We start from the raw sequence: 15,645 nt of genomic DNA, 5'->3' as shown, positions 1-15,645 counted from the left end.
GACGCCGAAAATGCGTCATTTGTTAAAGCCCCGTCCATTTTAAACATGTATTATTCAGGCACACGTTTTGAAAAGTAGAACCATTTAAATATTGCTTACGGTCTCGTTATACAATATTACAAATCGCCTAATAATTATTTTCACGAAGCCTTGAGGGTAGAAGACGCCAGCGGTCGTCTGCTTTGAAAACGTGTTTTAACAAAGGAATTAGATCAATAATGAACATAAATGTGTTGAAAGAATTTATTTGTTAAAAGATTACAATTGGTAGAACTATTTAAAGATTTTGTGATGAACATTTATTTTCTCCTAACTGATAACAGAAAACCGAAATCTAATTTATTTATAACTTGTCGTGAATATAAAAACCGACTTGTCTTGTGTTACCATATATAACGAAATAACAACATTGCTTGCATTGTACTTCTTAATATAACTTTTATCTAAAATATTAGAATTGTCAAGGAGTAACTTGGAAAAGTATTATTTTTTACTATGGCTTCTAAAAAAAAGCGTCATTGTGTCATGGAGTGCAGTGGGCCCAAGAAACAAAAAATGTTAAGTCATGTACGATCTTTGTTGGATATCACCTCTCAGTGCATAGCCGGTAATTTCCCTTATGAAGAAGTTGAACAAAAGATCGGCTGCATCCCTAGCCCAGTTTTAAAACGAATATTGTATTACGCTTTCCCGCTTAAAGAATCAAGTATCGAAATGTATTCATCAAATAAGCTTTATGCAAACACTACAGACCTATTAAAACAACCATTCCATACAGGACTTAAGTTAGTAGAAACTGGATCGGTTGATGATGTGGTACAAATTGGTAAGAGTTAGTTTGTTTATAAAACTATATATATATATACATATATATATATATATATATATATATATATATATATATATATATATATATATATATATATATATATATATATATATATATATATATATATATAGTATAATCTAAGGCTTATAAATTATACAGACTTTATGTACAACACTTAAAATATGATTTGATGCATTAATCTTGTTGTTTTACAAAAAATTTTGGCAAGAAGTTTTTTTTTTTAAAGTTTAGATAAAATTTGTTTTGTTTACTTATTTATGAATTCATTCTTATTAAATATTCTAATTTTTCATGCGCAATAAGTTATATTGGTAATGTATAATTGCTGATTATCGGTAACGTTTAATTAGTTATTATCGAGATTAAGATAAAGGAATTGTTTAATCGAAAGTACCGTCGCCATCACCGTAATTAATGACGTTGAATGTTCACAAATTATCTGAGTTAAAGGCGACATCTTTTCAGCTGGATGCCATTTCTCGGCTTTATTGGATGCTGAGATTTTTATTAGGCGTCAGCTGCGCGAAGAAAGGTACTCTCCATAAATAAGAAATTTTATACCGCGTGGTTATTCATTATTCTTCCGTGAATACCTTTTGCTCAAACTTTAAATTAAATCCATTTCATTTGCAAACATTTAAAACTTTTTCGTATTATTGGCAAATGTTAATCCGTAGTCTACAAAAAAATTTAAAAGTTGTTTTTTTAATGTTTGTTTAAATATTAGCAGTTCTTGTAATATTTTTAAATTAAAAGTAAGCCCTCTACGTGATTATGAAAACTTACGTCTATATAGATCTTTTATAAATCCCTTGTTTGAAATTACTAAACTTTTTTTTAAAGCAGTAATATTTTATAAATTTGCGTCTGCATTTAGAAGTCAATATTTAATACAAGCGCGATATAGTTAAAGGATTTACGTCATATGCTCTATTTAGAGTATGCGGTTTAACCCTGTTGCGGATGAATGCTTAACGTTAAGTAATTAAGTAATTTTGTATGTGGCTTTCTTGATCGCCAGGAAGTCGGCGCTGAGTGTAACAAACATATTTGTAGACTACTTTTTTTCCTGACTAATTTTGAATATGCTTTAACACCGTGAAAAAAATTATCAAAATTTTTTTTTTAAGTAGTTCATTTTTTTTGTTGCCAATTCTTAGCATTCCTTTTTGGTTATAAAAATAGTAATCAAAATGTTGATACAAAGTATTTATCACGCGCATGATTTTTTGCAAATAATGAAAAAATTGAAGGTTTTCAATTAAACGCGTTGTACAACTTTAGTTAAATTACGCCTGTTCTGACTAGAGTATAAGCCTTTAAGGAGTTTAGTTGTAATATACGGAGATAAAAAATATACAAGAAAATAAAGAAAGATTTATATTTAATTATATTATTAGTTTTACAAGTTCTATTTAATAAAAAATGTCTCCACCAAGCTAAAGACTACTTTGTGAGGACTTTACTTAATAAATTAAAACATACAACTTAAAATAAAAACATTTTAATTGACGCCTTTTTAAATGACGAATTTTTTAGGGTGGGAACTAATACTCTTCTTTTTTTTTTCTTTCAAAATCTATTTTTTACTGTTACTATTGTTAATGAAGATTTTCTATTGTATTCATCGTGTAAAATACTTCGTATTTTTTTAAGTTATGGACATTTTTTTATGTAGAGTCTAGGTTTAAAATATGCTTTTATGCTATAAAAGGCGGAGTTATATATATATATATATATATATATATATATATATATATATATATATATATATATATATATATATATATATATATATATATATATATATGTATATATATATATATATATATATATATATATATATATATATATATATATATATATATATATATATATATATATATATATATATACACTTTTTACTGTATGACTGTATGTGTACTCAGGTTGTCGACGCTAACAATTTAAAAAGTTTCTTTTTTCAGAAACCTTACCTGTGTACGTGTCTGATTTCTTGCGCGTTGTTTTGGAAAATTAACGGAAAAGCAGCAGCAATAAATTCTTTTTTGAAAAGGCACAAAAAAATAATTTTTTAAATAAGGAAAAATCCACATTATTAAAAGTTATCTCATATTTTTTGAAGCTTCTTCCTTTTCTCCGCGGGAGATTTTCAAATGAAACAAGCTGTGAGACTTATGGGAGGCAACAAAACGCCCTTTATTAAAAAACAATGTTTAAACGCCCGGAAGTTTTATTTTGTCGATTTTTCGTTTTGTTTTATCTTTCACATTTTGAAATCATTTTAAACAAAATTTATTTTTATTTCAATTATGTTCATCACTTTTCATACTTTATTGTACATTTATTATTTTTATTTAAATACTGATAAATTATTTTTGTAAATATCTAATTTATTAAAAAGGTCCTTTTTTTAGGTTTTCACTTGAACGGAACTGTACAAGAAAGGATTGGAATTTGCAGCAAACAGAAAATCTACACTTTTAAATGTTCTATAAACTTTGATCGAAACTGTATAACCAGTACTCAATGCAGTTGTAGTAAAAAAAACTTGTTGTGGTGTTCACACGTTGTAGCACTTGCAATTTATCGAATACGCAATGCCGACTCAATACCAATAAAACCACCCATATCGGATTCAATAGTCCAACTAAAAAAAAAAGATTTGCAAAAGCTTTTACTCATGTTAGTTTCATCTCATAAAAATGATATTCTGCCTTCCGTTCAAAAGCTGTTAGATGAAATAACTGTTCCGAATTCAGAATTTAATTTAATATGTGGTCTACCGGATCCAACAGCCGGCGGAAGCTGCGGAGAAGACATTATCTGGTTCATGGATCAAGAGAATATAAAAGAACAAATTAAGATTGATATGGTCGAGGGAACTGCTGGGAGAAATGTCATTGCTCACTTAAATAAGGTAATTTTACGACCTTTTATAACATGAGTAACTCTGTGCGTATTTTTCTTAAATAAAACATCAATAATGCAAAAGTCTGAGAAAAATTTTAGTCTGGTAATAGGAAAAATGTTTTAGGCCCCGAATCAGGCTTTTTTAACTTTATTAAATTTGAAAAAAAATTAACTTTTTGTTTAACAATATGTTTATTTAAAAAAAAAAAAAAATTGACACTATTACTATTTGAAAGTGAAATTGAATAAAACAAATTATATTATTTAATAAACTTTTTTGCTATTTTTTTTTTACATATTGTAATTTTAAAAGTTTATTTAAACTTAAATTTCTATAAAATTTAATGATCATCTAGTTAAATTTTATTAAATATTGTAACTCTATAAAGATAACAAAAAGTATAAGTTTTTAACTTCTTTACATTAATTATTAAATTTGATTGGTTTTGGATTTGTATGTTATTTTATCTTGATTTAGGTACGCGAGATGCTTGCCGCAAAAGATAGTAATTATTTAAATCTTCTTACCGCAGTCACTGACGCCATATTAGAAGAAAGTATTAACAAACCTCAAATTCAAGTATGTCATCGAGTACAGAGAATATACGACGAATTACAGTCACTCTGGTTTTGCGTGTTTTTAAATCCTAACCTACCGAGTTCAATAAAAAATAAATTGAGAACATATTTATATAAATACTTCGAATGTGATCTTTGTCCAACTGAAAACTACGATGATAAACATTCCAAAAAATTGTTACAAGAGGTTGTGAACTGTGAAAATTCAAAAGGTAGGATAACTATCGGTTCAAATATCTTTTCTTTTATTTTCAGCTTATTTAAATACTCAAAAATTAATGTTAACAAGTTAGAAACTTATAACGCTTTTATTCTTTATAGACGATTTATTTATTTTGGCATCAACGGTGGAAAGTCTCCGATTATGCGGATGTGAAGAGAAAGCTTTAAATATAAGCCAAAGAGCTCTCCAGATTCAAAGACAGTTAGAAAGAAAAAATTTTTTTGGATCGAACACAAATCCTATTCAAATATTTTATAATTGCTTTATTGATAATAAACTTGATAGCGAAGCCTACGAGATAGCTATTATTTCCCTTTTCAATTCGTTTGAGCTTCCGAAAGGCGAGTATGCGCAAAACCGTCTTACACATCGTTGTGAAAAACTCATATCTTTACTGGAAAAACATGACATTAAAAATGTGCAAATTAAAGCAATTTTAACACAATATTCAAATGAGTTTTACTCGCGTTTTTCTAACATTCCAAATTGCTTAAATATTCTTCCCAATCACTGTTTTGCACGTTACATTTTCGAAAGCTTATCAACTAGTGACGTTTCTCTTGCATTTCAACTAGGACTTTACTTTCTGCCTTTGGTTTTGAACAAAAATGAGACAGAAAATGAGGATGAAGACCAACTTGTATTAGAAAACCTTAGATATAATGACACTTCATGTTACGTCATTTCACATGTTGAACATCAGCAGGGAGAGCTAGCGTCGAGTTTACTTAAAGTTTGTCTTATTAATCCATCCTATCTAAAAATTACTTTGAATTCTATTCTTGATGACGTTAAAAATCCTTCTCAACTTGTGCGTTTATCTAAAATATGCAGAGATACAGCGGTTACCGAACAAAAAGTTAATGGTGAAATAACTAATTCAACTAATGAGGAACTACTTGGAGCGGCATTCGAACTAAGTGTTCGCAGTGTTCGACTAGTTAATAATATTGATGAACGAAAAACTTGCATAAGGTGGTTGGTTTCTTGTGCTGTTGAAACCGGTCGCCGAGCAATTGAGTTTATCATTAGAAACTGGAACGATTTGTTTGAAGCAAAAGAGATTAGTAGTGATGTAGGTCCGATATTAACTTCGCAGCCGGTTTTTTTCCACCTAAACCTCACTTCATTAAACGACAAAGAAAAACTTTTGTCCGATATACGTACTATGGTAATTGAAGCTTGTATTAAAGATCCAGTTCCGTGTACTCTGTTTGCTTTGACTCTTTGTGAAAATGAAACTGAAAGTTTGGAGCTAGTTTGTCAAATTGTATACGAATCAAGTCCTCGGTTTAATACCGCACAGTTGTTTAGTGTTGCGCGTTATCTTGAGAGTAAAAAGCACCAACAAAAAGCGTTTAAAATTGCAATACAAGCTTTAAAAAAATTGGACATAGGGCCGTTAGAAAACCAACACCCAGCTATTTGTGACGTTTTATGGTTAGGAAGTTTGGCCTGTACTCTTGGAATGGACGAACTGACTCAACTTATTCCTGTAATAGAAAACTGTATTCATAATCCTTTGTTACTGACTGAAATCGCACAGCGTTGTGAAACAATGAATACTCACAGTGGAATAAAATATTCATGCCTTCACGAACCTTTAAATAGACTAATAGCATATGCGCAAAAGTTATTTGTCCAAGACGTAGAGATTAAGTTACATAGCATTACTAGAAAAAATTACTTAGACTTCACAAAATATTTGCAAAAAATAAGAAAAGCGTTTACTCTATCCGAGGATGGTGCTGAGCAATTTCATTGGCTTATAGACTATATTATGACGTCACAACGCGGAAAAAAGAAGTTACACCAAGTTCTCTCCGAGACATTTTTATGTTGTCAATAGTAAAAGAGTTTGCAAATATTTTTATACTGTAAATAGAAATTATATATTTATTGAAAAAAATATTTATTATATACAATATATAAACATTTTTATTAAAAAATATTTTTTCTATTGTTTACAGATTATTGTTAATAATTAGTTATACAAAATTAAAGTCGATTTAGGGATGGTTGGATAAACAACAAACAACTATGTACTTCTCATACGCCTAATTTGATTTAATAAATAATTCTAGTTAGTGCCTGTACAAAAAATTACGGAAGCAGATTAGTTATGGCGGCGTAATAAAAATTTATTATTATGATTTTACATTTAAGTTTAAAACTGTTTTAGACAACGCTAAGTATAAGAACATTGAAAATAAGTCCAGTTTTAACCCTTCTTTATTCAAATAAATTACTCGCATTTTAATTCAAACTAGCAATATTTGCATAAACAAGTTTTGTTTCAATTAAAAGATTTTAAAGAAATTTCAAATGTTCTACTTAAAAGGTAAAAAATATGTAAACATGTTTTTGATTACGTTTCGTAAAAAAATGTTACTGCAAAAATCTTTCAAGTATATTTATTTTTCACTGCGGAATAAGTTTCCGTTTTTTCCCTCTTTTCCCTAAAACTAATATAAAATCCTGTTTTAAATTTTTTTCATGTACATTTGTTTAGCCAAAAAAACAAACAACGAAACTATTAAATATGACGATGATGATGATAATGATGATGACGATGACGACGATGATGACGATAATGACGTTGATTGTCTATAGTAATTTGTCTAGAAAAGTTTAGAAAAAGTTTTTTTTATTCGTTTTGCTTTTTTTAAATGGATTTTGAATGCAGTCAAAAAACTGTTCTATTAAATTTTGAAAAACGGTTTTGAATTTTTCTTTTTTCTAGACTCGGTTTTTTTTGGTTGAAGGAGGGGTGGGGAGGAGATATAATGAAATAAAAAAATATCTAACTTTCTTAATCTTTTATTTCTTACTGTTTATTGAACATCGATTGAGATTTTTTTTAGTTGCCATTTACATTTTATCACAAAGTTTCTTTCATTTACTTTTATCACAAAGTTTCGTTTCATTTACATTTTATCACAAAGTTTCCTTTCATTTACATTTTATCACAAAGGTTTCTTTTATTTACATTTTAGCATAAAGGTTTTTTCTTTTTATTTTACCAAAAAGGTTACAGGGTTAACTAACCCTGACAAAAAGTTTCTTTCTTTACTGTTAAACAGTTGTAAAAACTAACTAACTTTTTACTAAAATTATTTTCTTGTTTTTAATGTTTGGCATTATTTAAAATTCAAAAACTATTTTTCAAAATAGCAAAGTTCTCATTGATAAATATGACAACGTCTGATAGTTATGTAAACATTGATAATTATAATGTCTGTTAGAATTTTGAAATCTTAATTTTATTTGTAACTAGTACTAAATCTAGCTTAATAGATACCATATTTAATGCCATCTTTATACGAATATTTTATTAGATATTATAGGAATGGGTAGATTGGTAAAGATGTTTTATAGAAAATCTTTGAATTACGTTATAAAATGATTTAACCAAGCCTCGCCGACATCTCCATCAAAATTACTGCTGACAGGCTCTTTATAGACTTACACCAATGCATGTTGCATCATTAGATTGCTTAGTCTTTAGCTACAAAACTATGCAGGCTGTTCTAACTTTTATAAGAGTGTTTGATATTATCATTAAAAATTGTGCAGGGTGTCAAAAGCACTGAACCTCTCCCACTTGAAATCAATCTCGCCTACTGGGTTACTCTATATTCAGGTGTGCAAGATTGAATTTTGTTAGTTAGTTTGTAGACTCAGCATACAAATGCCGAACACCATGGAATTTTCCTTGCCCAGTGCTGAGATCGAACTCTATTCACTGTGTCAATTTTAATTACTTTAAAGCTACTTTATTCAAGAACTTCAAAATATGATCTATTATGAGGTAGGAAAATATGACATATTATAAGGTAGCGAACTAGAACTTTGAACAAATAATACAATATAGTATTCAGCAAATGTGACCCTATAGTATCTAATAAATCAAAGTCTATAAAAACGTCATTTAAAAAGTAATATTTTGCAATATATTTAAAGATATTTCTATAGCTGATGTATTATCTTAATTATATTAAGGTAATACATTAATCAGCCATAGAAATAAATAGCCGCTGATATGAAAAGGCTTTTCAAAAATTGAGTACGTATTAGTCAGAATCATTCTCAAGTAATACAAGCAAAAATATTTGGTGGAACCTTTTCCAAACCCTGTCACACATTGTGGTAGCATTTATAGAATTCCTGGCATTCAATCCAGTTTTTTTCACTTTTATCTTTACAAAAAATTACTTAGCATGACTCAAAAAAAGCATTTCTGTTGTTATTGCAGTTTTCCCTTTCTTCTTTCGATAATTTACTTCAATGATTAAACTACTTGTTCAATTATGATGAAGTTACGTAAATTATGTAAAATGGTGATGATGAAGTTACGTAAATTATGTAAAATGGTATACGTAACGATGAAGTTACGTAAATTATGTAAAATGGTATACGTAACAACAGATCCTATCGAGTTAACTTGATATTAAACTTAAATTTCACATTCTAACATCTGGTGCAATATCTGTCCGTTTTCTCTATGCTATCTTTCTAACTCGACTTCTTCTGACTTTTACTCTATGATCCTTTGGCCTCTATATGGCAAATAGCCGGACGAGGTTAAACCACAACATCAATGTTGCTTGATGAAGCTCTTTCTAGATATAAAAAATTGCCATTATCTAATTTGGCCAATGAAATTATGGTACCAGCCATGGCCTACTTAAAATATACGGCCTAATATTCTGCATTTTTGCCAAAAAAATTGAAGGCCATTTTTTTTTGCGGTTTTGAATAAAAGTGTAATAATTGTACAAGATAAACTAAAACTTCTGTTAGTAGAAAAAAATAATTGAATGTTGTCTTGTTGAATATTAAATAAAACAATTTAAAACAAGATTTAGTTACAGTATTTTCATTAAATGTCAAAAAGTCAAAATGTCCATATCAACAAATACCTACGAACCATAAAAAAAAATGACAAAGTTATTTGTAAACATTTGCTGAACTGTATGCCAACTAACTCATCTGTTATATGTGTAAAACATTTTAAAGAAAAAAAGACTTTAAAACAAGGAGAGCAAGCTAAAACATCCTGCTTAATAAAACAACGAAAACTGGCTAAAAGATCCTGTCTAATAAAAGATTATAATCAATACCCACTCTACATTCAAGTGTCATTGACAAATAACTATTGCAAATAATTATGTATTTTTGAGATTCTTGTAATTAATCATCTGGTCATTTCTGTTCCAGAATGTTTAACATTGTAAATACTAAAGAAATATTAAGCACACAATTTCAAATACATTGCCGATATGGTATATAGCTACGAAATGTTAAAACTTAATTATAATGTTGTATTTTACAAAGTTATTGTTTAATACCAGAAGTTATTAAGATACTTAATACCACATATTGAGTTAATTAATACCACAAGTTATTGTGTACATACAATAAGTTATTGAGATTGTTATGCAAGTTGCTGAGAGTTTATATGAAAATATTTTATAAGAGTTGTCTATTATTTTTACACAGAGTTTTTTTATAGTCTTAAAATATGTGTTTTTGAAAACTTTCCTACTTATGTAAAAAATCAGGCAAAATCTTTTTTTTAGTTTGTTTTGGTTTTTGAAGAACTTAAAAAAAATAAAGAAATGAAGCATAAATTATATCACCATTAAAAATTCTTTTAAAATATTATCAAATTGCTTTCTTTATTGAAAATACATTTTGGTAATATAATATGCAAAATTAATACGCAAAAGTAGCCCAAATGTTCCAAGATATCTGCTTAATATTTGACGAAATGTAAATAAAGAAATATACAGAATACTCTGGTGAAACAGGTTTGAACTATGGTATAGGATAAAAAAAATTTAAGAATGTTTATTAAATAATAAGATCTTCCCGTACATAATAAAAACCTCAGTTATAAAAATTCATAGTAGTTGATTGAGAAACGAGACCATTGAAACTTTGACTACTTTTCAACAGTGCAAACTTAGTGTGCAATAATAATGCTTGTAATTTTTAAAGATTTAATAGATTGCTATCAGAAGTAAAAAATGGCTTTAAAAAAGTTTATTTTATGGAGTTGTGGATTTACTTTAAAATGTGATAAACTATCTAAACTTCCCCCATTTGAGTATATTAAGTTCAAAGATGATGCTACAGTTAAACAGGAAATTATTCTAAGAGCAGATTTATATAAAACCTTAAAACTTACAAATAAAAGTTAAATCCAGGAAAATTTAAACAAAATGATAAAAACCTAAACATTAATTAGCTATAGCATTGTGGATAAAAATCTAATACAAATCTGTCTGCTCAGTTGCAGTAGTTAAATAGTTTTTTTTAATTAAAGATATTTTGAGTTCCAAATATAATTGTGTGATTAAGTTGGGATAGCATCAATAGATGAGTGGCATTAGTTTTTGGTTACTTAAAAGATTTTTCTTACTCTGATTGAGTTACTAAAATTAGAGGTTTATTTAAAGAATGGTAATATCAAATAAGTTAACAATCAAAAAAAAAATTTCAAATTTTTGACTCCAGTCATTCTCTTTAAAGATATCTCTGTCAGAAGTAGTAGAGAGGTCAACCTCCATATCTATATCGCAGATTAAATAGCAAAAAATTTAAAAATTGTTAAGTAAATGTAAACAGATAAACAATATATTGGCAATTTATGTTTGTGAATCTTTTTTAATTTTATATTTTACTTTTAATGTTATTATCAAAACTGATTTGTCATTCTGAACAACTGCTCAGTTTGTTTTGAATTTATTTTGCTTAATAAAAACTTACTTTGTTCTGAGCACCTGATACTGAGAATAAATCTCTAACAAACCAGTAATATATTACAGTAATATATTTTATATATAACTAATATATTTTTTAATATCAAAAAAAAGTAATTACTGATAAAAATAGTGGGGATATTATTGTCAGTTTAGAGTTTTATCCTTTTTTAGAGTTAATATAAAGTTAACATAAGATGTTTTTATTAATGTGAAATAACAAAAGTTATAAACAATACTACATTCTTTAGGCAAAGTCAATTTTTATTTAATAAAATATATTTCTATTGAAAAAAAAATTTCTGTTAAAAAATAATTTATTTCTTGCTGAACAAAAAGTAGTTGCAAGAATAAAAATGTTTCTAATTTGTTTGTTTTGATTTTATATCATTTTAACTTTTTAATGGCCTTCTATTTTTTCGGCAAAAATGCGGTATTGTAGGCCGTATACTTTAAGTAGGCAATGTACCAGCCAATGGTTAGGATATGCAGAAGATACCAAAAATAAACTATTTTTTGTTGTTATGTCAATCTCTTTTGCAAGATCTAATTTTCTTTTCTCTGCCAATACAGCTTTTTTTTGTTTTCCTTGAGCCGCTTATCAGCATTGTTAAGTCGCAGTTGTTTTTACGTCTCTTTCTTTACTGTAGGGTTTTGTCCTGATGATATTTCAGTTTTGCTGAATATGCTTCTTGGGAAGTTAATACAAAGAACTTATTTACCTGCTCTGCTTGTTACCATTTTTTAGGATATGCCAACACATCATCATCTCCATCACCATCATCCATCATTTTAATAAAATATCATCCATCATCCTACAAACCATCATTTAATAAAAACATATATACAATGTATGTACAAATATTCAAATAAGTTCAAAATTTTATTTCTTAATTAACTCAAAGTTTCATTATTATGAAGTTAATGATGACTTCAAGAAAAAATTTTCTTACTTCTGTTGGAAGAACTTGCAAACGGAAAACTTGAAATTGCAATAGAATTCAATTTTGATGTTATGAGTTTATCTACATTTTCTTTTTCTTTTAGCTCAGTAAAATGGGCATAATTATTCACATCAAGATCATCATCTTTTTTTGCAACTGAATCCTTGGCCATAGGTGCAGACTGATTACCTGTTAATGTTAACTAACAATTTCTGTTTCTAAAATAAAAGTGTTACTAGGTCGCAAGGAGTGACTTGCGCCATCTTCTTTAATGTCAATTTTCAATTATTCTAGAAGATTAGCAGCCATTTTAGAATCCAGAGAAGCATTAAAGTATCAAATGCAATGAAACTTTCATCTTTTGATATCAATTTCCTGAAAAGCTAATTTCTTGAAAAATTGATGAATGAAATCCCTATGAAAATAATTATTAATATTATTTAAATACAAGTTAATTAGGTTTATTTTTCATTCATTTAGTATCAAAAAGGACATAAAACATGAGTATCAAAGTTGCTACTTGAAATTTATGACATAATTTTTATTTTATTTTAGCATTAGCAAAAACTCAATAAGCTTAAGCCAACCGTAGAACAATTGACTTCAGTAGTTTCTGTTTCTCTTGCTTTACTCTTAATTTTGATATTCAAACATATTTTCAGACAAGCTAATGCTTTACAACCAAACGTTTCAGTTTTACACAACAGGCCACAAACCCGTTGTTGCAAGAAAAACCAGTTTTTAAACAGATAGCTCTAGCTTGTCAACTGAGCAAGATTCATTTCAATTTTCCATTATTTTTAAGGATTGTGATGGAATTGGAGTCATTACATCGTTCATATTCATAAGTAGACCTCTTTCTATTATATTCTCATGTACATTTAAATTTGTGCCAATCAATGGCTAGCCCGTACCAATAGCTATTGAATTGTTCTTAAATCTTCTAAAAGAAAACAAAAACTTTATGAAAAATATCTAAAACATAAATCATTCACAAATGAAATAAATTACAAAAATTATAAAAGTTTATTTGAAAAAACAAAGAAACACTCTAAAAGAATTTATTATGCTAAGATGCTAAAAAAAACACAAGGAAACACTCAAAAAACTTGGAATGTGATTAACCAGATAATTGGTAAAAAAAGATGTTCTAACAATAATTTGCCACAAAAACTCATAATTGATGGGGAAATGATCAGTAATAAAGAAACCATCGTTGAAAAGCTCAACGACTATTTCCTTGAAGTTGGCCCAAATTTAGCAAGTAAAATCCCAAAAAACACCACAAATTTCAAATCCTATATAAAACCAACCAATATATCTATGAAAGAAGTTAGTTTAAATATAACTGAGGTGCGTAATGCGTACAATAGTCTGAAAAATAATAAATCCGCTGGCATTGATCAAATTAGCGTGAACGTAGTTAAAGCAATCTTCGATATCATAGAACCATCTTTGTTTCATATTTTTAACCTTTCAATACAATTCGGTACTGTACCGGAGAAATTAAAAATTGCTAAATAATCACCTATTTTTAAAACTGGCGATAACACAATTATGTCAAATTATAGACCTATTTCTGTCTTAAAATGCTTTTCAAAATTGTTAGAGCGTATTATGTATGATAGGCTTCATAAATATTTAACCAAAAACAAAATACTGTATAATAAACAATTTGGATTCAAAAAAAAACATTCAACGGATCATGCAGTAATCGATTTAATAAATTATATATCCGATGGGTTCAATAATGATTGTTATACACTAGGAGTTTTTATTGATCTGTCAAAAGCATTTGACACAGTTGACCATGACATACTTATAGAAAAACTAGAACTCTATGGAGTATTAAACAATAACCTACTCTGGTTTAAAAATTACCTGTCAAACAGGAAACAATATATAGTGTATAAAGAAAATGAAACAGGAAACAAAGTTATAACTTGTGGTATTCCCCAGGGATCCATCGTAGGACCACTATTATTCTTGTTTTACATTAACGATTTATATTTAGCTTCAAAGACTTTAAATCTTATTTTGTTTGCTGACGACTCTAATCTTTTTTACTCAAATAAAAATATCAAAGATCTTTTTAAATTATTTAATGAAGAACTAATAAAAGTTAATGATTGGATTATTTGTAATAAACTTTCATTAAATGTAATAAAAAATCAATTTTTGTTGTTTCATAAACCTAGTAAGAGTGATCACCTCCCTCTAAAATTACCCAATCTCTATATGAATAATTCAGTTATTAAAAGAGAATTAAATGTAAACTTCCTGGGAATAATATTAGATGAAAATATATCATGGAAATCTCATATTAAATCTATTGAAAATAAAATTTCCAAAAATATTTCTGTTCTATATAGAGTTAAACCATTTCTTAATATCAAGTCTTTAAAAATTATATATTTTTCATTTATCCATAGTTATCTATCCTATTGCAATATTGCATGGAGAAGTAGCAACTATGGAAAACTTAAAAAAATTTATAGTAAACAAAAAATTGCATGCAAAATTATTTTTGGCGTTAAGAGAACTGCTCATGGAGAGCCTTTCTCAATGGAACTCAATGTTTATAAACTTAACATATATCAAGTTATGCTGTTCATGTTTAAATCTAAGCATGGTTTGTCGCCTAATATATTTCACTCTTACTTTACTAAAATTTCTCATAAGTACCCCACAAATTTTTCAAATGATAATTTTGTAGTTCCAAGATTCTATTTCAAACTCAGTTCATTCCAAATTCAATATCGTGGAGCATTTCTATGGAATGAATTTTTTCAAAAAGTTAATAAACATTCTTCAAAACATATCTTTTGAACAATTCAAAATAGTATGTTAACGTCTTATTAGGAAAAAATTTCGATCTAAAATATTTATTTTAAAATTTGATTATAAAATAATAAAAAAATATGTAAACTGAATAGGTTTTCATCTACTTTTTTTTTTTTTTTTTTTTTTTGTGAAAAAGTCATAACTTATTTTTTTTTGGATCTTCTGACTTTTATTTTTCATTTAAATATGTTGTTATTGAAAACTTATGCTATTTTAATATCTTATTATAAGTTTTATAATATCTTTGTAGAAATATATATATATATATATATATATATATATATATATATATATATATATATATATATATATATATATATATATATATATATATATATATATATATATATATATACTTTTATGTTTAAAGTTTTTAAATTGTAATATTAACTGACGGCTTCAATGTTAACGGGGCTCGATTATAAGACAGTATGTCTTCTTCTCGCTCCGGCCATTTACTATATATGTAAACGATTTTTCTCATTGTAAATAGTATTATACGGCAAAAAAAAAATAAAACAAAAT

At 27.4% G+C, this 15,645-nt stretch overlaps 1 protein-coding gene across 1 annotated transcript; it reads left to right on the top strand.

Moving 5' to 3' along the window:
• The first annotated feature begins 347 nt into the window (after positions 1-347).
• On the top strand, positions 348-6,509 carry LOC100205589 (zinc finger SWIM domain-containing protein 6). The gene is made up of 4 exons (XM_065798265.1): positions 348-826; positions 3,268-3,770; positions 4,242-4,554; positions 4,664-6,509. The coding sequence occupies exons 1-4, from the start codon at positions 496-498 to the stop codon at positions 6,412-6,414; spliced, it is 2,898 nt and encodes a 965-aa protein (XP_065654337.1). The 5' UTR covers positions 348-495; the 3' UTR covers positions 6,415-6,509.
• The last annotated feature ends 9,136 nt before the right edge of the window (positions 6,510-15,645 follow it).

This window comes from Hydra vulgaris, chromosome 05, assembly GCF_038396675.1.
Source record: "Hydra vulgaris chromosome 05, alternate assembly HydraT2T_AEP".
NCBI lineage: Eukaryota > Metazoa > Cnidaria > Hydrozoa > Anthoathecata > Hydridae > Hydra > Hydra vulgaris.
This window is presented reverse-complemented; position numbering and strand designations above follow the sequence as displayed.